This window comes from Pleurodeles waltl, chromosome 9 (genome assembly GCF_031143425.1).
Source record: "Pleurodeles waltl isolate 20211129_DDA chromosome 9, aPleWal1.hap1.20221129, whole genome shotgun sequence".
Classification (NCBI taxonomy): domain Eukaryota; kingdom Metazoa; phylum Chordata; class Amphibia; order Caudata; family Salamandridae; genus Pleurodeles; species Pleurodeles waltl.
In genome coordinates this window covers 289,024,766-289,049,369 of record NC_090448.1, presented here as the reverse complement: position 1 = coordinate 289,049,369, position 24,604 = coordinate 289,024,766, and the positions used below count along the sequence as shown (strand labels likewise).

Genomic DNA, 24,604 nt, shown 5'->3' with positions numbered 1-24,604 from the left:
AACTGAGAGCCTGCACAGGCTCCCAGTCTGCCTGGGAGCTCCCTGGCTGGGCACTCCCAGCCAATCCTCACGCTTCCCTGAGCAGCGTCAGGATTGGCACAGGGCAGGCTGGGAGCCTGTGCCTGCAGCATCCGGCGACGGAGAGGAGCAGCGGCAGTGAAAGGTAAGTGTTTTATTTTTTGATTTCATTAAATAACTGTTTCTTCTCCCTCCCCCCTGCGCTCCGCGAGTCGCTACTGCTTGGACCTGCTCCAATTGGAACAGTCCTGCTTAAACTGGGTAGCCAGGTCTGCTCTGAACCGGAACATTAGCAATCCAAGGCCAGTTTCAACCTGATTTGGGCTCATCAATCAGATGTAACTTGTTTCCAGTAACACAGTGAGCATGGGACCCACGTCTGCTCATACCCGTGCAACTAAATGAAACAAAACAGCAATGGTTGGAATGCTTGATTTAATATTATACATGCTAGTTCAGATGTCTCCAACCAGTTAATTGCGAACTACCAGTCGCTCACAGAAAAGTAGCTTGCAGCCAAGTTCATTTTTAAATAGGGACAGGATCACATTTTCATTTTAAAGTTATAGGAAGGCTGTGTTTATTTTTCTTAATCATCAGGTTGCAGATAGCAAGGCCTGATAACGAGCAGTACTCAGTCACATTTATGACGCAGAATGGGGAACAGAGGTGAAGAATTGAGGTATTTAACTCTTAAATGAAAGTTCTTGTCAACTCAATATTGGAGCATGTGAACAAAATGATGTTTCTGAATGTGTTTAAGTGGGAGAACATTAAAATGAAGAGGAAATTTTATGACTAAGTAACTCTTCGTTTTAATATTCTCCCATTTCAAAGTGTAACAGTCTGTTAAAAAGGCATAAGTTGCTTGCCCTCCGGTAGCTCACAATGATTTTCACTGATTAGGAGTAGCTATCGCTACAGAAAAGGTTGCAGACCCCTGTTAGTGTCAGTGCGCAAATCTCTCTTTACCTTACCAAGGGCGTAGCAACGGCTCGGACCGGGAGCAATGCAGTCCCTTTACGGACTCTGTTGGTCCCCAATTGGACCTGTCTCTAATTCATTTGCTCTCACATATAGAAATAAGGCTGTGACATTCTCAGTAGGAATGACGGACACAGGCCACCATTCTAAAGGCTTATATCCAGAATAATAAAGAAGAGTACATTAGATAGACCACCGTTAAAGTGAGCATCAAGGCATATGACTCCTAGGTACAAAGAACTCAGTAAAGCTCAATAGAAAATCTAGCATAGATTCTTCCTTCTAAGAAAGGGAAATGGGGGCCAGCCCAAACAGAGAAAAATCAGATCCTTTAATGGGACTTTAGAAAAGGGGTTCCACACATTACTACACAAGTACATGGTTCTCACCATATGCACTAATGTGTACCAAGCAAGAAGAAACAAATACTATACAATACATTCAAAGATTCTCTTATATCTCTTATTACATCAGATTTTGAGGTTTTCAGGGTCTATTTGGGTAACATGAGTTGAAACACTGTACTCAGTGTGGTCTAGGACAGCCAGGTTCTCCTTGTTTAGTACCTCACACTCAGAAAACTGGGAAAGTTTATGTAGTTCATGCAAAGCTCACAATTCCTATTAGAGCACGAAAACAACAATAATATTCAATAGTTGTATTGCAACGTCATTTGAAAATGGAAGAATGCACAAATTCAGGTCATGTTAGCACAAGCTCGAATTCTAATACATTAAACGCTACGAAAAAGAAAAACTGATTCCACATTAGCCCCAGCTTCATTGGTTGACCTTTACCACACACCATACTAAGGTTCGAATCTAGTTGCTCCCCTTCTCATAAGTTTACTGAAACCACGGAAATGTCACACATAAACAATCTGAAAACATGACAGCTGTGTAAATCACATTTTTTATTTATTTTCAAGAGCCCTTATCCTATGTCTACATGACGTTTGTATATGCCAACCATTTTGAAAGCTTGCTTCGTACTCGAGCTTTAAAAACCAAGCTGTTCTATTGCTCCGCTCTCTCTTTCAATTTTCTGGCTTGCGCTCCTCTACTTTGAAGTATCATTACTGTTGAACACTTGGACCCACGGCTCTCAAAGCCAGGGAGTGCATCTGCCTCCAGAGCTCATAGATCGTGAAAACAGAGCCTGTTGCCCTGGTCGGCCACAGCCAGTCAAAACCGGCGCCGCCAGCTCTAAGCCCGCCCACTCCCTGCTATTGGTCTAGCTCCGGGGAGGGTCAGCCACGTCTGGAGCACCTATGAACTGTTTTAGCTGCTGAGCGAGCATTTCCTGCTTTGGTTGGAAGCAGCTGAAGCCTCCGGAGGCAGAGGAGAGGCAGGTAAGGTTCTTATCTTGAAGCAGGTGGGACTTAATGAGCCTCCACAGCTACTCTACGTTGCCGATAAGCTTGCAGTAGTCCACCCATTACAGCCTTAGTTTCTACACGTTTTGCTGGGGTCTACGATGTGCGTGCAACAAAAACAATGCATGCCGGCTAAGCTACAGCAATTGGTAAACCCTCCTGAGAGGTTTACGAGCAGCCTCCTGTATCAATGGATCAGCGTAGCCCCTCAGCAATGGCTCGGTTCGCTGTTCACACCAGCACTGGAAGCAGTTCAGTATTTCTTCTTTAAAGTGGGTATTCTATTCCTCATCCGATTTGTAGCGATTGTTTTTAGCTTTAGTCATGCATAACCCATTGTTTGGTGTTGTGCAATCCCTTGAAATATACAGACCGAGAGAAACAGTACAGAATCAGCTGGGCTCAGAGGACAGTCTCCGGAGTAAACAGCGCGCACGGTATAACCGTACTCTCGGGCTGCTCGTCGAGCTGTCCCTTTCCTAATTCTGTTCACGAATTCCGGAGCCCATCCCTTCCTTAATGCGTTATCCCACCTTCTAGTGAGTTGCCTCAAATTATTGACACCGCCCTTAATGTAATCCTTTATTCGTGTCTATAGCTTTAGTGTTGGATTTGTGTGTGTTTTTTTTCCCTTTTGAGGTACTTCTTTTTCTTACATGTACAAATATTGGCGCGCATCCTATTGTTACACACCCACTGTGGTTATCCCTGTATTCCTTATGGCAAGCTCAGTCCTTTACTTGGGCTTCTCCTCTGTTTCTGGGGGCTGAGATCAACTCTCCCTCTCTGTCACCTCACCTGCCCCCTCTTCGTCACCTTATCTGCACCTTCTTGATTGTGCTGTCACCTCTGCCCATGTTGCTTCTGCTGTGACACTATCCCTTTCACAGGAGCTGGCTCAATGTGCACCCTCCTCACCCCCCAGCTGTTCAGATATGTCTTCTCTCTGTTTATTTTGTACTGCTGCCCAAGCTGTTTCGATTGCTCACTGCTTTCTGAATTGTCTCTCTGTTGCCTTAGCTGTCCATTTTGACATTTCTTGTCTGACCCCCCTACCCCCCACCTGAGCGCTCTTTTCGGTGTCTGAGCTCTTTGTGCCTGCCTGAATTCTCCATATCTGTCTTTGCCTTAGTTGTCTATTTTATCCCTGAGTTATTCATCGCTCACTTTGCTACTGTTTTTTGACTGATATGTCATATTCAGTTTCCCAAGTTGGCCCTCCTTTGGTGTCTGAGCTGCTCCCTGTTTGTTGTCTAGTCTTTATTGCAAGAGCTCCTCTTTTGTCATCTGATCTGCTTCCCTGGCAGTTATCTAACCTGCTCTGCCCTTGCCTTTGCCTGATTGCGTGCCCCCCCCCTGGCTTTGCCTGATTGCGTGCCCCCCCCCCTGGCTTTGCCTGATTGCGTGCCCCCCCCTTGGCTTTGCCTGATTGCGTGCCCCCCCCTTGGCTTTGCCTGATTGCGTGCCCCCCCCCTTGGCTTTGCCTGATTGCGTGCCCCCCCCCCCCCTTGGCTTTGCCTGATTGCATGCCCCCCCCCTTGGCTTTGCCTGATTGCGTGTCCCCCCCCCTTGGCTTTGCCTGATTGCGTGCCCCCCCCCTTGGCTTTGCCTGATTGCATGCCCCCCGCCCTTGGCTTTGCCTGATTGCGTGCCCCCCGTTAGGTTTGCCTGATTGCACCCCCCTTGGGTTTGCCTGATTGCGTGCCCCCCGCCCCCATTGGGTTTGCCTGATTGTGTGCACCCCCCCCCCCCATTGGGTTTGCCTGATTGTGTGCGCCCCCCCCTTGGGTTTTCCTGATTGTGCGCGCCCCCACCATCCTTGGGTGAGCCTCATGCCTCCCCACTTGGGTTAGCCTGATTGCCCTGAGTCTCCTAGGGTTTTCCTGATCAGCCCTCCCACCCTAGAGTTTGGTTTGCCTGATTGGCCCTGCCCCCCTTGGGTTCGCCTGCTCGCCCCCTCCCTTGGGTTTGTCTGATTGCCCCCACCCCCTTGCTTAGGTTAACCTAATTGCCCTCCCCCTAGGGTTTGCCTGATCGGCCCTCACTCCCTCTTGGAGATGTCGATTGTAAAACCCCTTTGGGTTTGTCTGATTAGCCCTCCTGCCCTAGAGTTTGGTTTGCCAGATTGACCCCCCCACTGGTTTTGCCTCATGCCCCCCCTCCTACCCCCCCCCCCCCCTCCCCCTCCCCCCCTCCTTGGGTTTGTCCGATTCCCATTATTTGTTCACTGGATGCGGGCTTAGAAAGGGGATGTCAAAATGCATGGCATGTGGAGGTGTTTGGTACATGTTTGAAAATAAGGGATAAAGAGCCATATGTACGAACACATTTTCCCAGTGACACAGAATGGGAAAAACCCTTTGCTACATCTGGCCCAAAGTCATCAACTGTTTAGTTTGGACTTTTGACACAAGAGTATGTATGTAATGGATATTATTTTAATAGTAAGATTTAATTGGTTAGACCCGTTTTTGTGATGGGCGTGTGTCTGTTTTTAAGTGAAGATACACGCTCTTTATGAGTCCTGAAGACACCGAAACGCGTTGACTATTCAATACCAGGAGTCCTTATTGATTACTGATTGATGTATGATGGGGAAGACCATCAGTCGTTCTACAGCATAAAATATTACATTTGACTGCATTCAATGATGTCTGTATATGGGCTACCTGCACTGACGGACCTGGATTTTGTGATATATTTATGGATAACGGCCGTCAAGAAACTTAGACATAAGGATTATGTATAGACTGTAGCTTGTTTTTAGACACTATAGGTGGTGGTAAGGAAATGGTTCACAAGATTAATTTAAAGTGGTGATTGGTGAATACCACACAGAGTGTGATATTGAAAATTTATGAAAATAATAGTAGGACAATAATGAAAGGATACCCGCGCTATTCTTGACGGAACAAATATATTTTTCACATTTTTGTTTAACACAGGTTTTGGTTAACTGGCATATGGTGTAGGGCAGTTGAAGATGAAATACGCATACTTAACTACCCCCCTGAGTTATTAAGGTATTGTCTAATTTCTGGTGCTAATTGTGGGTGTTGACCCACGTCAGTGTCCGTGTTTATGGGCACTGGTGCTCCTGATTTTTAACTGACACAAATAAGTATGAGTGCTGCTGTATGCTTCCTCTTTAGAAACACCTGAGGTAAAATGTGGCAGTGTCGTTGAGGGCACTGCTGACATCTGTGTGGTGGTGCATGTTGCTTTGCATCTTCTGCGTAGCATCTAGATACTAATATGCTTGTTGTCCTGCATATTTCTCTAGTGGGAACAGTTGTTTGATTATAGGTGGCGTGCAACCTGCTACTCGTGCATACTCAAGTAATGAGAAAACCCTAGACCACATCTGTGATCAAGAATGTCGACCTGCACTTTTGACTACCAACATAACGTCAATATATGAACTCCTAGGGAAGTATCTATTTACTATTCATAACTCCACACCCATTTGGCTTTATAATATTTTGTTAATTGATATTGTGCATTTTTATATTTAAACTATAACATCATGATAGAACACACCTCCAACACAGGCCTTGGCGCTATCGTCCACTCCATAGCAGCTTTCTCAGGCATCAGCTGACTTGTGTGCCCCTCAGTGCAGTGTAATATAAAGAAGCTATGAACCATATTATATTGAGTTCAACTCATTTCACCATTGGGACTGTACGGTAGCTATTAGATGTCAGCATAATATTACCCTTTTGCACTAAACAAGTAACTTTTTATTTTAACGCATTACTAGCCTCAAATATGCCACCCTGTGTTCCCTTTTTTAAGCGGCACAGCTTCTTCCTCGAGATCTGCCCGGACCTTGCACCGTAGAGCACTGCTCACTCAGCATTTCACAATGAAAGCAGACTTTGCCTTCTCGACGGTGACTCAGCATATTGTCATTATTAACCTTCCTTTCTGATCCCCCTTCACTCATGTACACGTTTCAAACGAGCAACATGGCAGCAGAGTGCTTCATGCATGTATTATAGACCGGATCCACACCCTTTAAGCTATTTACACACCCTTACAACCTTTTCAATGACTGATCACTGTGTTGTGGAGGTTGCCAGCAGACCCATGCAACCTGTAAGTTATGCAAAATATGCAGCCAGACTGCGGGTTAGAAGGCCTGCAGATTTAACAGCACCTGAATGTTCATCCCTTAGCCTTTAGTTCCTAAAATAAAGGTAATCCCGGACAGTAAGCAGAAGAGCAGCAACGGATGTTATGTTTGTGACAAGTGCAAAATGTCACCACAGATGTTACAGGTACCCTTCCATTTACCAGGCTCCCGGAGACCAGAAATTACATTTCATAATGTTGTACATGCTCTGAATGGCCTGCAACTCAATCAAAACGAAATTTCGTTTAATTTAGTGCAAATTTGTAATCTGTCAATCAGTCAATTAGAGGGATTTGTTGAGCGCAAGCTTGTCACCCCAGGAGTTCTCCAGGCACTGGATGGACTCCGCGAGCCTTGGACAGCCAGTGATGAAGGTCAAAGACCCATATCTTGAGCTGTGTTTTGAAGTCTTCCAGGTAAGGGGAGGTGTGCAGGTGGAGAGGGAGGATGTTCCAGGACTTGGCAGCGGGGTGGGCGAAGGAGTAGCCTCAGAGGCGTTCCAGGCGGAAGTGGGGGACATAGGCCAGGGCAAGGTTGGCTGAGCGGAGTTTTCTGGTAGGTCAGTGGAACGTGATGCATTTGATAGAAATACTCTACTTCACTTTCAAAGCAGTTACCCCAGATCCTTAAAAGAAAATTTGCCCTATGGACAAATCCTCAGAATACGTAGGAATTGCACACGAAAGGAGGATTATTTCCAATATGGAAAAGTTATTTGTGATAAACTTATGAAGAGAGGCTACCCTAGAAAATTGGTCACAAATGCGTTGGAGAGTATGGCTTACCCTTAGAGAATGTCTATTAACCCCAAAGGAACACACAAGACATGTGTATTGACTTTCTCCCCTAGTGCTAATAAGATCAAGCAAATTATTAATTCCAACATGAAATTAATTAAAGATACTGGTGTACCAAGACCTCTATTTGATTTTATAAGAATAATAATTTACGCCAACATTTGGTCTGTGCAGGATGCACAGAGAGTATTCCTCCACCAATGAGAGCATTACGGCTACAGGCCCCTAATGGAGGTTACATATGTACAAAATGCAGAGCTTGTGATTTAACGAGAAACAGCAAAGAGATACAGGTCAATGGACATATATGCTACCTGAATTCTTTTCCTAATTGCAAACCAAAAAAGTGGTGTATTATATACAATGTCCATGTAATCTACATTATATAGGGCAAACCATCCAACAACTTAATTGGAGGATATTACACCACGTCTTGTATACAATGAAAAATGTAAGGGGCTCCACTAGTACAACATTATCACGAAACTGGAAATCCTGAAAATTATATGGAATTGGGAATACTGTACGTGGTCCCAAAGTGTGTTAAAAAAGCCCATATTAGTAAAGTGCTTTTAAAAACAGAGGCAAGGTTGATTTCGAGATTTGATACCTCAGTGAATTGGTTAAATGAGTATGATGAAGTGTGGGCTTTACTGGATTTGTAAGAGTTTATGATAACCATGTGGGTTTAGAGTTGACCGATAAATGCTTCACTAATTAAGACAGGGCTCTGACAGGAGGCAGGATTCTATGTTTCTTTGAGTAGGAAATATTGTGTTTCTTGAAAACTAATTCTGTGAATATTGGTATGCAAGTTTTTGAGGTTTTGTTTTTTTGGTTATTTTTTTTGTAATATACGATATGCCCAGTTCCTTCTGCCCCCCTGGTTTTAGCTATCAGCTTTATTATATATTTCTAGGTTGTGTTAATTAGTAGGGATACTTGAAAGACTGGCTTAGGTGGCAGTGATCCGGCCTCTGGATGAAGGCATCAAGACACATGACATACCTGTTAGCGAAGAGAGAACACAGCTGAGTACTCTTCCAGCTGAATGTACGCGGTCTAGTGCTGTAATTTCCGGCCACAATGGCGTGGAGATTTTAGCTTGGGCCAGAGACATTGCTGTTTTCCCCGTAGCGGAAAGTGAGCAGATGCGACTACAGGAGATCGTGTTCTGACTCCAACGCGATTCTACGTTACTCGAGCAGTGAGTACATTACTCAAAGGATGGGTTGCTTAGTATGGCAACCAATGTAACTGACTGCGTGCACTAGCGAGATACTATGTGGAGTGGTACCACCTCTTTAGTAACCATATCTTACAGGAAGGTATTATATATCTGTGATCTTGTCAAGTGGAGCTTTATTTTGTTCTCACAAGTCCCACTATTTGTTCACTGGATGCAGGCTTAGAAAGGGGATGTCAAAATGTATGGCATGTGGAGGTGTTTGTTGCATGTTTGAAAATAAGGGATAACGTCATCACCTGTTCAGTTTGGACCTTTGACTCTAGAGTATGTATGTAATGGATATTATTTTAATAGAAAGATTTAATTAATTAGACCCGTTTTTGTGATGGGCCTGTGTTTGTTTTTATTTTAAGTGAAGAGGTACATGCTCCTTATGAGTCCTGACGAGGCCAGAAGTGAAGAGGCCGAAACGCATGGACTATTCAATTCCATCAGTCCTTATTGTTTACAGATTGATGTATGATGGGGAAGACCATCAGTCGTTGTACTGCATAAAATATGACAGTGGACTGCATTAAATGATGTCTATATAATGGACTAGCTGCACAACCGGACCTGGATTTTGTGAGACATTTATGGATAATGGCCATCAAGAAACGTAGACATAAGTATTACGTATAGACTGTATCTTGTTTTTAGAGACTGTAGGTAGTGTTAAGGAAATGTCTCACAAGATGAATTTAGAGTGGTGATTGGTGAATACCTCATAGAGTGTGATATTGAAAATAACAGAAATAATATTAGGACAATAATAATTGATGTTTTATTGGTCCAAATGATGAATCTTTATTGATTCCTCGAGAGTCGCCATTGTTTTATTACCAAGCGTTTGTTGATATAGGCAAGTCCGGTCCCGTGGAGGGCCTTTTAGGTATGTGTGAGGAGCTAGAAGTAACACTTTTGCTGGATGGGAAGCCAGTGTAGCGCTTGGAGGTGGGGAGAGATTCTGGTTCTTCTGGGGAGGATGAGCACAAGTCTGGCTGCCATGTTCTGGATGGCCTGGAGGTGGTTCTTGAGGTGCTTCCTGTTTCTGGCGTAGAGTACGTTGCCGTAGCCAAGATGGCTGGAGATGAGGGCTCGGTGACTGTCTTCCTGGCTGTTTCCTCATACACTTCCAGCCAGGTGTGCATGCTCTGCCCTTCATAATATCATACAAGGTTGAGTACTAAATAAATATACCACATCAGCAGAGTTCTATGCAGGTTCAAATAGCAATAGTTCAGTTGGGTTCTGATTAAAATATGTTTTTTAGGAGTCTTTCAGTCAGCCTTTCTTCCTTGTAAACTCCCAGCAGGCCTTGGTTCTTAGATGGACCCTAGGTTGGCTTTCTTCTTACTCCCCTCTTGGATTGAACATTAGACTCTAGACTGGGAGCCATGTTTCCTCCTCTCCCAGCTCCACAGGGATATCAGTTCTCCCTCCTCCATGATCTGAAAAGACTTTGAATTCACTCTGTCCCTGAATTCTGGTGGACTGAATCTAAAGCTTAAAATCATACTATTGGATTGGATGATGTTGAACAAATAAAAAACTGGGACCCTACAGAAGGATAATTGGGGAGACGGTTGAGTTGGTCTTGCTGGGATTCTGACATGTAACCTGGTGATGTCACTGGTAAGCACTTTACACATATTGTAAAAAGGTTCAGTGAGTTAAGCTGTCCCAAATGCACCTCTGACAGACTTGTGCCACATACTGTCTCTTTGGAGTAGCGTGATGTACTTCCATCTTCTGATGGGGGTTTTCACTGGATATATTATGTCTTCTGGGCTTGAATAGTGCTCATCTGACACTGTAATGACCTCTTAGTGTTCAGGGGCTGCCCAATGTACATATATTCATGGTTGTATAGAGTGTATGGTACTGTACGTACATGTGCTCTCTTAAACTGCTCATTGCTGTATTTCTTTGGAAAGATAGTGCTCCACCTCCAAAAGAAGTGCAGAGCTCAAATGAAGAGAGCATGTATTATGTATATGCCGGCCATTCATCCTTGTGTGTACAAGTGGACATGCAGAATATGCTCTTGAATATATAGGTAGATTAGTCAGAGAAGTTTTAGGGTATGTATGTGCGATAGTGACAAATTGCCAATAGTTTGGGCATTGGTGGTTGTGTACACACAGAGGCTACTTGGTAGTGTAAAGGTCGGATAAGGGAAGGAGCACTTATGATTGTTCGAACAGGGTGAGGATAAGGCAAGTGCTGAATTAACACACTGCTGTGAAACTGTGGCGCCTGCATAGAGAACTACAGTGCATGGGCAAGAGCAGTGGTGCATTTTTAGTTATAATGGTGATGCCAATGCCTGGCCTATGAATGTAGTATAAGCATTGCCACAGTCAAATTATTTTATCAACCTGAAGGGTACAGATACAATGGTTTACTAAACCTGAAACCTTCTGTGGAGATGGACCAAGAATCTGTGAGGTCTGATTCATCCTCATATAAGAATACAATTTCTAGAACAACAAGTATATGACAGCAGTGGAGGACACACAATTGAGCGTCCATGCTGTGGACTGTTTGGCAGTGGTTCCATAAAAATGTAAATGCATAAAGCCATGGGACGTTCCATTTCTGCTTCTTATGATGGTCTCATCTGACATTTACTCCCATGGTCTAGTGATAGTCGGGGATGTTCCACAGTGTTTAGGATTGTGGGGAAGGAAGAAAGCATTTGCTTAAGTGCAGATAAGCCTCTGAGATGGCTTAAGGAAATAATGATGTGGTGCCTTTGGATTCAGCCTCCCAGACTTATTCCAAAGAAGAAAGGAAGGGCAGTTTCCTTCCGCAAAAAGTGGTTGCAGCACTTTCATAGAATCTCATTCCAAGGGAACTACAATCAGGGCAATTGTTCTGAGGTGGATGTAATGATTACCTTTCCCTTTAGACAATTTCAGCCTCTAGTTTCGAGGAGGAGCTTTTGGATTTAAGGAACAAACTAGTTTAGTGCAAACATTATCCATCTAAGACCAGGCAAATGGAACCCTTCTTCTAGTATTTCAGACATCATTACAAAACAAATTAGGGGCACATTCTCCAGAACCATAACATGATGTTTGACTTATTTTTCTTGGCTTGCAACAGAAAAACCTGAATGTCCTTTTTGAATAAGGCCAGGATTTATTATTCTTGCCTAATCCTCAAACTTAATTGGCAGCTTGACTACCCTTTTCTGATAGTACTGTTTTTTGTTTTGCACTGCACTTCTCATGCCTATCAAACAGTCCGCCTTTCCCACATCCACAACTTTCCTGCCCACCAATTCCTTGTTCAGTTTTGACCCTTCCTCTTTACAGACAGAAAGGGGACACACCAGTGCTGATGTGAGGTGTGATGCTCATGGCTCAGAGCATATACTTAATCACTGATTTCCCAAACCACTTACCAATACAAATTATAGTTGGTCCTCTTTTAATTAATCCTCTCCACCAACCTGTTACTAAGAGGATGCTACAAGGATAATAAATGGAAGTTCTCATGTTTTATGCATGCAGATTCCAAAAATCCTTGCATTTCCTTGGATACAAGTTGGGTATCATTGTCAGTTACCAGTTTTTACAGCTATCTCTTGCTTCAGAACAAATCTTGGGGAAAACTTGACCAGACTCAAATTCACATTCTCTACAAATTTTATCTTGGGCCATTTGGACAAACAACGATTATAATGAGAGCAGAATTTGACGAAGTGTCAAGAACTCCATAAGGTCCTGACATATCAAATGCTAATTTACACCACTATGAATTAGTAGTGACTCTGAGAGTAATGAGACTGGAAATTGTTACCCAAATCTTGTCAGTAAGAACAAACGCTCAATAATCCCTGACAAAATGTTCCCCAGCCTTGTTAATCCCAAGCCATTAGAGATATTCAGTCACGCTACGCTTCATAGCACGAACTCCAATGTGACACACACATAAACTAAATTTAACACTGTCACAAAGAATCATAGGCATTACTAGAAGTCCACACCTGTGCATAACTCCACACCAACCACAAATAATTGTTCCAAAAGTCATTTATAAAAGGAATAAATTATCCTGAACAAACTTGGATTCGGCCAGCAACTGGTTATAAATTTCATGGCCTCTTTTATTTCACAATCTTCCTGTAATGCTCCCTCCATTCAGGTCAGATAGAGTACCACATACAACTCATTTGACAGAACTTGTAGACCTAGGTTTTTATTTTTTAGGATGTGAAAGATGTTTTGGATTTCCTTTTGTAGGGCCAGAGAATAATAAATATTCTGCTCACTGTTAACAATGCACGTCCTTGATTAATTCACAAAAGCTCCATCATAGCCTGTCTCCTCCTCCTACGTTGTCCGAATGGGTACATTGGATCATGGATGAGGCAGATTTTGGAGCTCATTCCTGTAAGGGATCGCTGTCTCTTTGGCTTTTAACTTCTCAACGCTGCTGGCATTATGAAAGAAGCAGACTGGTGGTAGGAAATTACGTTTAACATACTTTACTTTAGGCTCATTCCTCATGCATCTATTATTATGCATAAGCTGTAAACGTGTCTTAATTAAGCATACGATCTTGTAAAATATTCCCTTGTATCCTCTTCCTTAATTCACTTTGGTTTGTTTTTACCAGCAGTGCAATAGATTCTTCTCCATGCATACTAGGATAATTTCACAACATTATGCGTCCGAGTGGATGTTTTTCTATTTGGATTCCAGAGTAGATAACCAGCATTTCTGGAATATTGTTCATCGTTGTGTTTGCATTGAGACAATTAATTCCCATTTTACTAAGACTGTAGGCAAAGAAGAGAAAGTGTTCTCTAAGGCAGGACTAGGTATACAGGGAAAGGCGAGGGGAAGTGATGTTACATGGTTTGAATGCGTAGCATGTTAAGCTTGTGGGGCATTGAACCTTTGCTTCCATCTTGTGATTTTATTTTTTTAAATATATATATAAGTGTGTGTGTGTGTGTGTGTGTGTATATATATATATATATATATATATGTGTGTATATATATATATATATTTTTAAATGTTTTTAAAAATTATTTTTACTTTAAATATTTGTGTTTATTTTTCTGTTAGTTATTATTATAAAGAAGAGCCAGTGATAATTTTCATCTCCCTGTCTTTAAGGGAATCGAAACCTCCTTTCTCAATAGTACAGGAGATTTTACATTGTCCAGAAGTGACTTTGGTCCATGTGCAGCTCTCTCTGTCTCAAGCTGCAGCACCGGCTTTCGTGCATTACAACTGCAGGTTCCAGGGAGATAGTAGGTAGTAGTAAGTAAAGCCACAGTTCTCTGATGTGTGACCTTGTAGTTCCTCAGGCCCACATGCATGCAGTACCCCATCTTCTTGACATACTCTATGGAGAATCACTCGTTTGAGGAGGCATGTGAAGTTGCTAGTGCTAAGTACAGATGAAAGAAGACCTAATGTCTGTCATGTTCAGTAAACTTCATGTATGAAATAAGGACACTCCACTCTGACCTCTACTAGGGGGCTTACAAACCAGCGTTGAATTAGGCTAAACTAAATATTTTACTAAGTATTTTTGTGAAGGATATTGCCAGGTATGTTGCTTATTCCTGTGGCAGCCACTGGGGCTCATTTCTGGAACATGCCAGCAGGACCTCTGTCTGTTGTGTGCTGCTTTTGGAGGATGTCTTTTTCATTCCTTAAGAAGAAGCTTCATCTTAATTAAATAAATAAATAAATATTGGCAAACTAATGGGTCTGACCCTGGCAAGACAATTCATTTTTGTTAATTGTTCGTTTAAAAAAAAAAAAAAAAAAAAGTATTCCAAGCGGATGGTACAGCAATAAAAAAGGAAATAAAACACTCAACCAGCTAAACTTGGTGTCAGTTACTTAAAAAATAATAATAAAGTATACAATCACATATAATTTTAATAGAACAGTGCAGTGGCTTCCTAACAGGTGAGTGTACTTGGATCACATATATAAAACGTCTTTAGTTTTAATATATATCACAGGAAAATATAATTCATTTTGGTGCAAAAAGAAAGTGCTGCTGAATTTGACTCACCTAAAGACTTTGTTTAAACCTACAAGAATGATTTTTTTAAAATTTTATTTTTTAAATGGAAAGTACTGGCAAAGCCAATAGGTCTTGCCTCTGAAAGGCTTTTGCTGAACGTATGGCTCTGCCAGTGCATATTGCTGATGCTGAACAACATCGGCAAAAAAAAAAAAATATCCTTGTTTCTGATGGGAGAGTACCACAGAGAGCATGGGGGGCAGGATGTGTAGAAGAAGCAGTACACAAGGAAGACAACAAGAAACACATGCACTTTGGAGTGCTATAAGAAAAGAGCAGTTCCATGAATGCAAATAGTGGAAGGTCGCAACCCAACTAGTCAGAACACACTAAAGTAGAAAAGTACCAAGGGGGGGGGATAAACAAACAATGCTAAGGAAACTTATTGAATAAGAAACCGAGAAATGAGAGATACAAGAAAGTCATCCAGTCGGGAGCAAGGGGTAATCAAAAACCCACTATGTGTATATAGTTAAATGCTTTAGTGACCATTGCTCTACAACAAGCCGATAAAGATGAGACCTAAAAAGTACTTCCCTGAATGTAAGCAGTGGTAGAATACAAGTAATTTTCTCAAAAGGATTTTAAAGATGGTATGCTCTGGGAGATGGACAAACACAAGAAGACTAGGGAAAGCCATAGAATAAAAAAACAAATGACTTTGAGAAGAAAGCTAACCAGTGATTAAGCAATGTACTGATTCAAATTCTGCTGTAAGTATTGGGATAGTATGCAGTAGGTCTTATGACAAGAGACTGCTAAAACTGTTGGTGGTTGAGACCTAAAAGGATAATGAATTGAAAGGAAACAAAAAAATGGTCTGACCCACGGTCCTATGCTTTACGCTATTGTAGGATGAAGCAAAATGTGAATGACACTAGTTAGACCTGTCAGCCTTATGTGTGGGCTTCTCTCAAACTTTTTACCTACTCACCTCAAATTTTGGTTGGATTTTGTTTTTGTTGACCATAGGACTCTGTGCACATCACCACGGCTAGCCAGTGTTTATGCTCTTGTGCTCACTCCCCTAAACATAGTTTGATTGGCATATACCTGATTGACATAGCATATGTATTTATAAGTCCCTTGTAGAGTGGTATACCATATACCCCGGGTCTGTAAATTAAATGTTACCGATGCTGCAGCACTTATGCTGCCAACCACTTAAGTAGCCATCCAAAACATGTCTCACAACTGCCATTGCAGATTGAATGCAGTGTTACACTGCCAGATCGACTTGCCATATAAACCCCCTTGCCAAATCTGAAACTCACATTTTATTACATGTACATCACCCATGAAGTAGGCCATAGGTGGCCCATAGGTGGCCCATAGGGCAGGGGCCTGTGAAATTAAGAGGTTGGGCACGTACCTTTAAGTTTTACATGTCCTCTTAGTGAAAAACTCCAAACTTTATTTTTCACTACTGTGAGGCCTACCTCTCCCAATGGATAGCATTTGGGGAGTCCTTATTACATTCAGTAAACTGCAATTCCTAATTGGGAGCCTGTAGATATCTCATGTTTGGTTCCTGTGAAATTGTAAGGATAAACTCTTTTTAATGATAGTCACGTTTGTTTTACAATTTTGAAAATTTGGCGTAGAAATTTGGCATTTTCGTGCCCTTAGCCCTTTTGTGTCCGCAGCCCGTCATTAGTCACATGAGTTAATGCCTTCAAGACCATCACACGTTATATAGGGATTAGGTATGCCTCATTTGGCCATCTACTGGCAGGATGGGGTGGGGGTGGAGTCGAGCACAGCCCCACTTGCAACTCAATAGGCTGTGCTCTGCCTTCACACAAAGAACTTGTTACCAGTAAATTGTCCCTGCAGTCAGCTTGGAGCTAGGGCAGGGGAGAGAGAAAATTCCATGCACTTCAAAGACTCTTTCCAGAAGCTTCTTCCACTGTACAGAAGAAGGGCACTAGGGTAAAAAAGGAAGACCTTCAGACCCACTCTTCAGTTCACTACTGGCCGTGTGGAAGTACTCTCAGTGGACTGTCTGATGCTGCGACCTACTGTGCACTCTGCCAGGCTACTGCTGTACCTGGAAGGACTGGTTCGATGCCTTGAGTCTGCATTGAACCATCAGAGGGCCCCCGAGAAGTGTCCCACCAGTCCTGAGCCCTTGGTTGTGGTGCTCAAAGTGCCCAAACAGCCCCTTTCCAAAACTGAAGTCTTAGACAGAATATGGCCAAAAAGTGCTTTGAGAACTAGGAGGCTGGGGCCAACAGCTCGCCTCTCCACCTGAGGTGCATTGCCAGTCAAATTGACTTTGGGGCTTTTCCTACTACGCTCTTCTCTGCGTCAGCAAATCTGTTTCAGCAGCCCATTGCCAAAGGGGTAAATGACCTTGTCGAACTGTTGTCAGCTGCAGCCCTCTGCTTGGAGATTTTCGACTTTCATTTTTTTGACTAGGTCCAAACATAGAAATCTTCACTGCATTTTGACCAAAGGCCATCTGACATTTATGCTCCCTCCTTGGACACTTTCTACAGCCTTGCCCTGCTGAGCTTTACTTTCTCAGACATTTTTCTTCAAGAATTGTTTTAAAGTCCAAAGGCAAGTATTGACTGGGCCCAGTCCCCTTCTTGTATCCGAACCAGGCTCCATCGCGGTCGGCCCTAACTTTCGACTGTGGCCTGGTGTCATCCTTCGATTGTTTGTGCTAGATTTCGCTTTAAACTTTAAAAATTCATAACTCTGGTTCTACTGATTTGAATTTTTGTTGTTTTGGTTTCAAATAATTAATTAAAATGTACTCTGTTTTCTAAATTGGTTTGGGATTCTTGTGTTATAACTTTATTACTGTTTGTGTGCTGCATAATTACTTTACACATTGTCTGACTGCTTTTTGTACCAAGCTACCCAGGGTTAAGCAAAGATTAATTTAGGGAATTTTTGTGGTTCACCCTGCAAGTGGCTGTTGCTTAACTATGGTTCACACCTCAGTCAACCAGCCACCCAATATCACAAGACTTCAAAAGTCCATTCGACGAAGAGGGTTGACCTAACATTCCTTATTTGTTATATTTATTTACAAGGAACTGGTGATGCACGTAAAGTCTCTAGTATGCATCTAAAAAGGAAACCTTTTGACAAATTGAAGCTACAACTAAAACTATATAGAAGTTGAGTTTCAGAGTGGGTGCTGTTGAAAAGGATTATCAGGAGAGCAACCTGCACCTCTGAAGCTGAACAGGAGCCGAGTGACCATGACACAATGAGGAAGGAACAACACAGTGAAGGCACTGCAGGGCGAAAGAGTGATCCCATTTTAAATTGGTGGAAAAAATGTTGAAACTTGTATGTCTTTCAAGAAGTAGACAGAGATTGACAGGAAGGACCTTCTGTTTCTTTCTGTGTGCACCCTCTGTAGTGCCTTTTTTCACAAATTAAGTGCCAGGGCCCTTGTCAGGAGGCCACTGCAGCTTGCACCACCCATTGCCCACGCCGTTCCTGCAAACGACATTACAAACACAACTACAAACCATCACACTTCTATAGGTGTGACAATTCAAACTATTTAAGGCGCCTCAACACTATTAGGATTGCTTGGGCAGCTGATATTAGTCCTTTAGTGTATATTGAATTGATAAACACCTATTGTTGTGCTCATTTCCAAGTTAGATGGATATCTCCACCATGTGGCAGAGTGTCATAAGTGTTGGTGTTGACCATTAAGTGCTGGTGCTGAGCACCAAAAACCAATGGCTCAAATTAGGCACTGAACCTCTGTATTCCTGTTTATCCCTTAATGCTGGAATGCACTGTTTGAAGAAAAAAAATATTCATGTGGATCTGAGTATGCATGTCAGTTCACGACCATACCGCTAAAGTTATATGATAATGTTGACCTCTCTTTCCATCCTTAGCTGTGAAACAGCTTCCTTTTATGTGGGTAAGGTTGTAGTACAAAGTAGTAGAAACCTTAATAGTAATCAGGGACTCTTGGAACACTGTTTGACTTCTGTTCCTGCCACTCTTTTCATGACCCCTAAGACTTGAGTAGTGAGGAAATGTATGGCGTACCAAAGGATAAGCTAGGGTAGCATCCTCTACCAGGCTACTAGCTGGTACCACACCCTACACCTACTTGATGTCAATGGATTAACGATGACCCATTGATAAGTTTAAGTTTCAGCTTCCATCTGTGGTGACTAGATCTGTAAGTGCCTCTTTGCTCATAGCTGAAATCAATCAATCAGTATTTGAAAAGCACGGTTACTCACCCGTGAGGGTCTCAAGATGCCGCCTTGAGACCATGGGACTGCTGTCTGAGGAAGGCTCTGAGCTGTGGTACTACTTTCACCCACACTTTTGAAACCGGCTGGAAACTAGTGGCCCAATCTGAAAATTAACCACACTTGGAGTATGCCTCAATTCAAGAGTAAGTCCTGTGGCGAATTCACCCTAAAAAAAATGGCGCTGAAGCGCTTGTGAGATTGTAGCAAAGCTGCAGGTACTCTGGATGGGTACTCTCTGATAGTCCAACAGGATGTTCTAGTGTTGCTGCAAATCGTTTACTTAAGGTGTAGAATTCAAATTAATATCCTTTCAGTAGACTCATTTTTGTGTTTAGCCTAATACATGGCCCAAACATCCAGTCTGAGAGATCTGCATTTTTACATTCCATCTTTCATTGTCACTTTCCTGTTATGCTTCAGTTGGGATCCTGTACCTTTGCACAAGGTAAATCATGCTACCTGCTGGAGAATCCCATCATGCCAGAAACGAGAAGATTGAAGAACCCCAGGAGAATCCATCCACTGGTCTCTTTCGGGAGTACCTGAGGATCCGAACTGTACACCCTGAGCCAGATTATGGTGAGGCAATACCTTTTGTTCCGAGTCATGTGCAAGTTTTAATATTAGGGTGCGAAGCAGGTGAAATGTTGAACATTATTGTCTGAGATACTCTTATGCTTCATTTAGTCTCTAAAGCCGGCCAGCATCAGTGTATGTATGAGGGGTGGGGTAGTGAAGTCACATTGTCCCTTTGATTAAGCACAGGGTTTTTCACCTGTCATGATATTTGTTTGATTTTTCAGATGAAGCTGTGAAGTTCTTTGAGCGAGTGGCATCAGAGCTTGGTCTGACATGTCGAAAACTGGAGGTAAGATTGAAAGTAGTTGAAATAGTGCAACCTAAAAGGTTTGAAAAGAGAACAAATATCCAAGTCTTTCTGTAGACCTACAAATTGTTTTGATTAGACAGATTAAACCACCTGTTCTGAGTGCTAAGTTCAAATGTCATACAAGTGGATTGAGATATTACCCTACTAAAATAGCTGAAAGTAGTTTATTGGTGTGCTATAGGACTGACTCTGTTGTGAGATAGCTGTAAAGAAGAAGATATGACAGAAGCTTGTTAAAGGACTGATAGCATTCTAGTATGTTTTACAATTTGTGGTAGACTGTAATCTCCATATATTGCAGTGTTTTTATTTTCTCATCACAGGCATGTACTTACATCAGAACATGCCCGTAATAAGAAAATGACACACCTGGTTACTTGTACTAAGTTATTACAAGTGACCTGTAACATTAAAGTTCTCAAGGAGCACAGTGGCCCTCACTCAGCAAGAAGGAAGTTGGTGAGCTGGACATCAAGCACTGTTTGTGGGTAGCAACTGTTTACTAAAATAAACTGTGACTTTACAGAGAGTCTGTGGGCCGCAGTCCAATTCCTCTTATCCTTGAAGGCATGGAATGGAAGCTCTTTGGCAGCCTGCAGGAATGAGCTGCACCTGTCCCTCTAAGCAACAAATAATTTCTTTTACTGCCAAAGGGTAGAGGAACATGTTTGTTTTCTCCTCTCTCTTCACCTATGGAAACAAAGGTTTTTTTCACGGTGGGAGAGCACCGCTGTTTCCGACAGGCAGCCTAAACTTAGCAGCCCAGGTGCCCCATGTCAAAAGTGAAATCGTATGGAAGTCCTCCCTTTTTAACCTGCAGCAGGTTGTATTCTAGTGCATGTGATTTTGATTTCAACATTGGAAACCCCAGGATGCAAATAGTTCTTGGCTACAAAGGCAGGTCTTGTAGAAGGTGTCACACATGACATGTCCTGGGGCAGTTGTCAGCAAAGGAGGGTCCAGAAGGCCCACACACTTTATTGAATAAAAAAAGTCTGCTTATGTGACACTATGAAGGATATTGCAAGACCTCTTTGAATTTCGTGACCAATAAAGGCATTCTGTCCACTGCCTTGTGTCTCAGACATTTTTCTTCAAGAACTTTTTTTTAACTCCGAAGGTAAGCGCTGACCTGGCCCAATCCACTTTGTATCCGAAATGTACCCCATCACAGTTGGCCCTTATTTGGCTTTATGGGCACACAACACCTTTGTGACCCTCAGTATTATTATACGGTACAGAAGAGAGTACTTTATGCCATACATAATAGAATAGGTATGATTATAGAATCTTTGTAGTAGAACTAGGAAGATGATGAGAATGTTCCAAAATGACTCATCAGAGCAGAAAGGAGATTGGTTCCCTTATCCACAACGAGCAAAATGGTTCCTGTCAATTTTCTCATTTCTTAATGGTAGCAACACAGTTATAATAATTCCTCTCAGGGTGGGCGGGAAAGCTGGGTCTGTTCTCTTCATTAATGCAAACAAAATGCATAGCACCAAAGATTCAGATAATATCTCTAGGCATTAAAGAATGTCAATGGACACCATATTTTAACTTTTATGCTTCAAAGGTCATGACAGCACGTGATAGAAAGTCTCTCTTCAACCATAGGTTGCCCGAAATGAAATGTCGAGAGCTGCTTAATGGTGACTAGTTTAATGGGGCAGGACGTAGCATTAGGCAGTAATCTGTGAGAGACTTAACAAGGGTTTCTGGTTTCTGTAGCATAGCCTATTCCTGTAGAGTAGCTCGTAGTCTCTTGTGCTGTGGCCAATGTTTATTCAGTTTAGCAGCAAGGGGCAATAGATATTACTATAAGAAATTATGGTGTCCAGCAGGAACAGTGTCCTTGGTTTCCTATTTTTGTTAGGAAACTCTGTGCTGTCTGGACTGCGGTGAAGTTTCCTGAAATGCCTAGGAACTTGTTTCTATCTGCTTACACAGAATACATGTCTAACCTCAAAGTAAGAGTATGGAGATTAATAATATAGTATGAATCACTTTGAACTAAACATGTATATCAGGGCTTGTGTAACTTTATTGTTATATTACAAAATGCTTTAAAGGTGGACCCAACACTGTTCCGAAGGCCTTTTCCTGCATAGGTGGACAAGATATCTAATGGAAGGTTTCTTGTTAAATCTAAAGGTACTTTTGAGGAGTAAATATATGACTGTGGCAAAATATTATCCTAGAGCAAAACCTTGCTGATTATGAGGTGTAATAAAGAGATCCTTATTTTTTATTATTTTTATAACTCTGTTTTATTGAGTTTAGAAAACATATCCAACAAAAATAATAATGTAGTGCATATCAGTGCGCGATATCACAGTATCTTTTTGTCACATTTCTGGAGGACAGAGTAAACATACAATTCAAAACGGGGATCTATAGCAACTACTGCAACAGTAATTTCCCTCAACCTCCCCTCCCAGATAGGATCCACATGTAACCAATTCTTTCATATATCATGAGTAACAGAGACACAGCGTCCCCACGGTTGGTTGTCACCTCTCTGACTGAAGCAAGTTTCACTTAATCAGCCATCGTCATCAGTGCTCCACTCTGAACTTAACTCTTCCACGCCAGTGAACCGTTCCAGTGTGTCCCCCATGCAATCACATCTGTTAGTGCCCCCTCCTCTCTACGTGTTATCCGCATATATTCTTCAGCAGCACCCCATTCCATTAAATCTCTGATCCAGCAAGGGATGGAAAGGCTCCGGGCACTCATCCAGCCAATGGTCACCCTGCGCTTGGCCAGTACCAAAGCCAGGTGCGTGAGCCTATATGGCTACTCTACCCTGCGGTCTCCGCACTACACCTAAAAGATATGTCAAAGGGGTTACTTCTAGCCCCAATCCCGTCACCTCCTCTACTCTCCTAACCACCTCCTGCCAAAGTGTAGAAAGAAGGCATTGAATGCGCCACATCTGGTACAACCAGCCCCTCTTGCTGGATCGATCTTATTAAGACGGTCAGGTGTGATATACGTCCGATGCACAAAATTGAAGTGTAATAGTTTAAACTTGTTATTGCATGACACCGTGCGCACTAGCGACAACGCCGATGCCCTGCTCACAGCACTTATTGCACCTGGTTGATCACCCCGAAGGGCTTTATAAAACCAAGTGATCAAATGAGTCCCCTCACCCCAATTTATCTGCCCACTTAACACCATCAATGACGGAGGGGACCACCAGGAAACCACACCAGATCTACTGAGCCGCACTCTCCATTTTAGCATATTGCAAGAACTGACCTTGGTCCAACCCAAACATGTCTCGGGCATCAGGGAAGGAGATAAACTCCCCGTTGGGGTATAAATCACCCGCCACTGCGCATCCTCTAGCCTTCCCTTGACATTAGGTTATCCTTGTCCCTAACAGGGGCTAATTCCCAATTCTTTAATTCTATATCAAACGGGGCACGTCTAAGCACATTCCTAACGACGTGCTCCCAGATTTAGGCAGTAGTTCTGAACAGATAGGGGATAGCAGACGCCGACTGACCACCCGACATCAATACATGCGCCAATACCTTCCCAACCAGCATTCCCGCAAACGTTCTCTTCTCCCAATTGTCCGATTCAGTCATCCACTTTGCAGCATGTTGTAAGTGCGCTGTGTAATAATAATGTCTAATATTAGGGAATAGCCAATCCTCCCTCTTCCATGTCCCTTTGCAGCATCGACCATGCCACCCTACTACGCCGCCCAACCCACACCAGTGAAATCAACAAGCTGTCTAGGCGATTACAGAGCTGAGCAGATAGCAGAAACCTAGAGTTCTGAACCAGGTAAAGACACTGTGGCAGGAACACCATCTTAGCCACAGCTGCCCTCCCCATCACTGAAAGAGGCAGTCTATTCCAAAACAAAACCGCGCACTCAAGGACATTCAACACCCGTTCTACATTGTGTTTTTCATGCGCCGCCACCGTGTGAGTGACCCAAATATCTAAAGCTTTCAAGCTCACACCTGAGCACCACCCCTCTGGTAAATCCTCCTCAGGCGCACCACAGAGAGAACCTAAAGGGAACAGAAGTGACTTCTTACTATTCACTTGGAGACCAGACACTGCCCGAAAAGCCTCTCAACAGCCACAACAACAAAGGCACCGAAGCACTTGGCTCTCGAAGATATAGCAAAGCATCATTAGCGTATAGGGAGACAATGTGGGTAATCTGTCCCACCCGAATACCCCAAGGTTCCAATTCCTCTCGGAGCCAGATCACCAGTGGTTGCACCGCTAGGGGGAAAGGAGTGGCAAAAGTGGACATCCCATCCTGGTTCCCCTGCCAATCACCAGGAATTCAGAGAGCTCTCCTCCCACCTGAACACACGCAGAGGGTGCCGTATGCAGCAGTCTCACCCACGCACAAAATTGTGGACCATGCCCCGCAGCACCGCCAGGGGGTAGCCCCACTCCACTGTGTCAAAAGCCTTCCCCAGGTCCAATGATGCTAGCACCAGTTCGTCGTCCTCACCCTCAGTTTCATGCAGCGCATGTGCCAAGCAACATAAGTTATAGGTTGTACTACGGCCAGGAATGAAACAGCATTGATCGTCATGCACAAAGCTCAAGAACACTCCACGGAGCTGAGTAGCCAATATCTTGCACAGGATCTTCACATAGCTATTCAGCGTAGTAAGTGGGCGATAAGAGGAGGTATCACCTGGATCAATGGTTTAGTACCCAGTTTAGGCGGGTGACGAGCCTGCTCACCATCCAAAATACAATTGTGATTGCCGGCCCATATAATAGGCCCATCCACCTCGTTCCCCAAAACCGCAGGCATACTATCATCGAAGGAGTGATCATCTATGTTGCGTGCATAAGTGATAAGAATGGT

The 24,604-nt window shown here is 43.0% G+C and overlaps 1 protein-coding gene across 1 annotated transcript in view; it reads left to right on the top strand.

Moving 5' to 3' along the window:
* Positions 1–2,252: 2,252 nt before the first annotated feature.
* ACY1 (aminoacylase 1) overlaps positions 2,253–24,604 on the top strand; it is a 91,498-nt gene continuing 69,146 nt past the window's right edge. Inside the window, exons 1-3 of the mRNA XM_069206741.1 lie at positions 2,253–2,353; positions 19,275–19,433; positions 19,658–19,722. Coding sequence (XP_069062842.1) covers positions 19,307–19,433; positions 19,658–19,722 — 192 coding nt within the window. The 5' untranslated portion in view covers positions 2,253–2,353; positions 19,275–19,306. The remainder of the gene's footprint in view (positions 2,354–19,274; positions 19,434–19,657; positions 19,723–24,604) is intronic.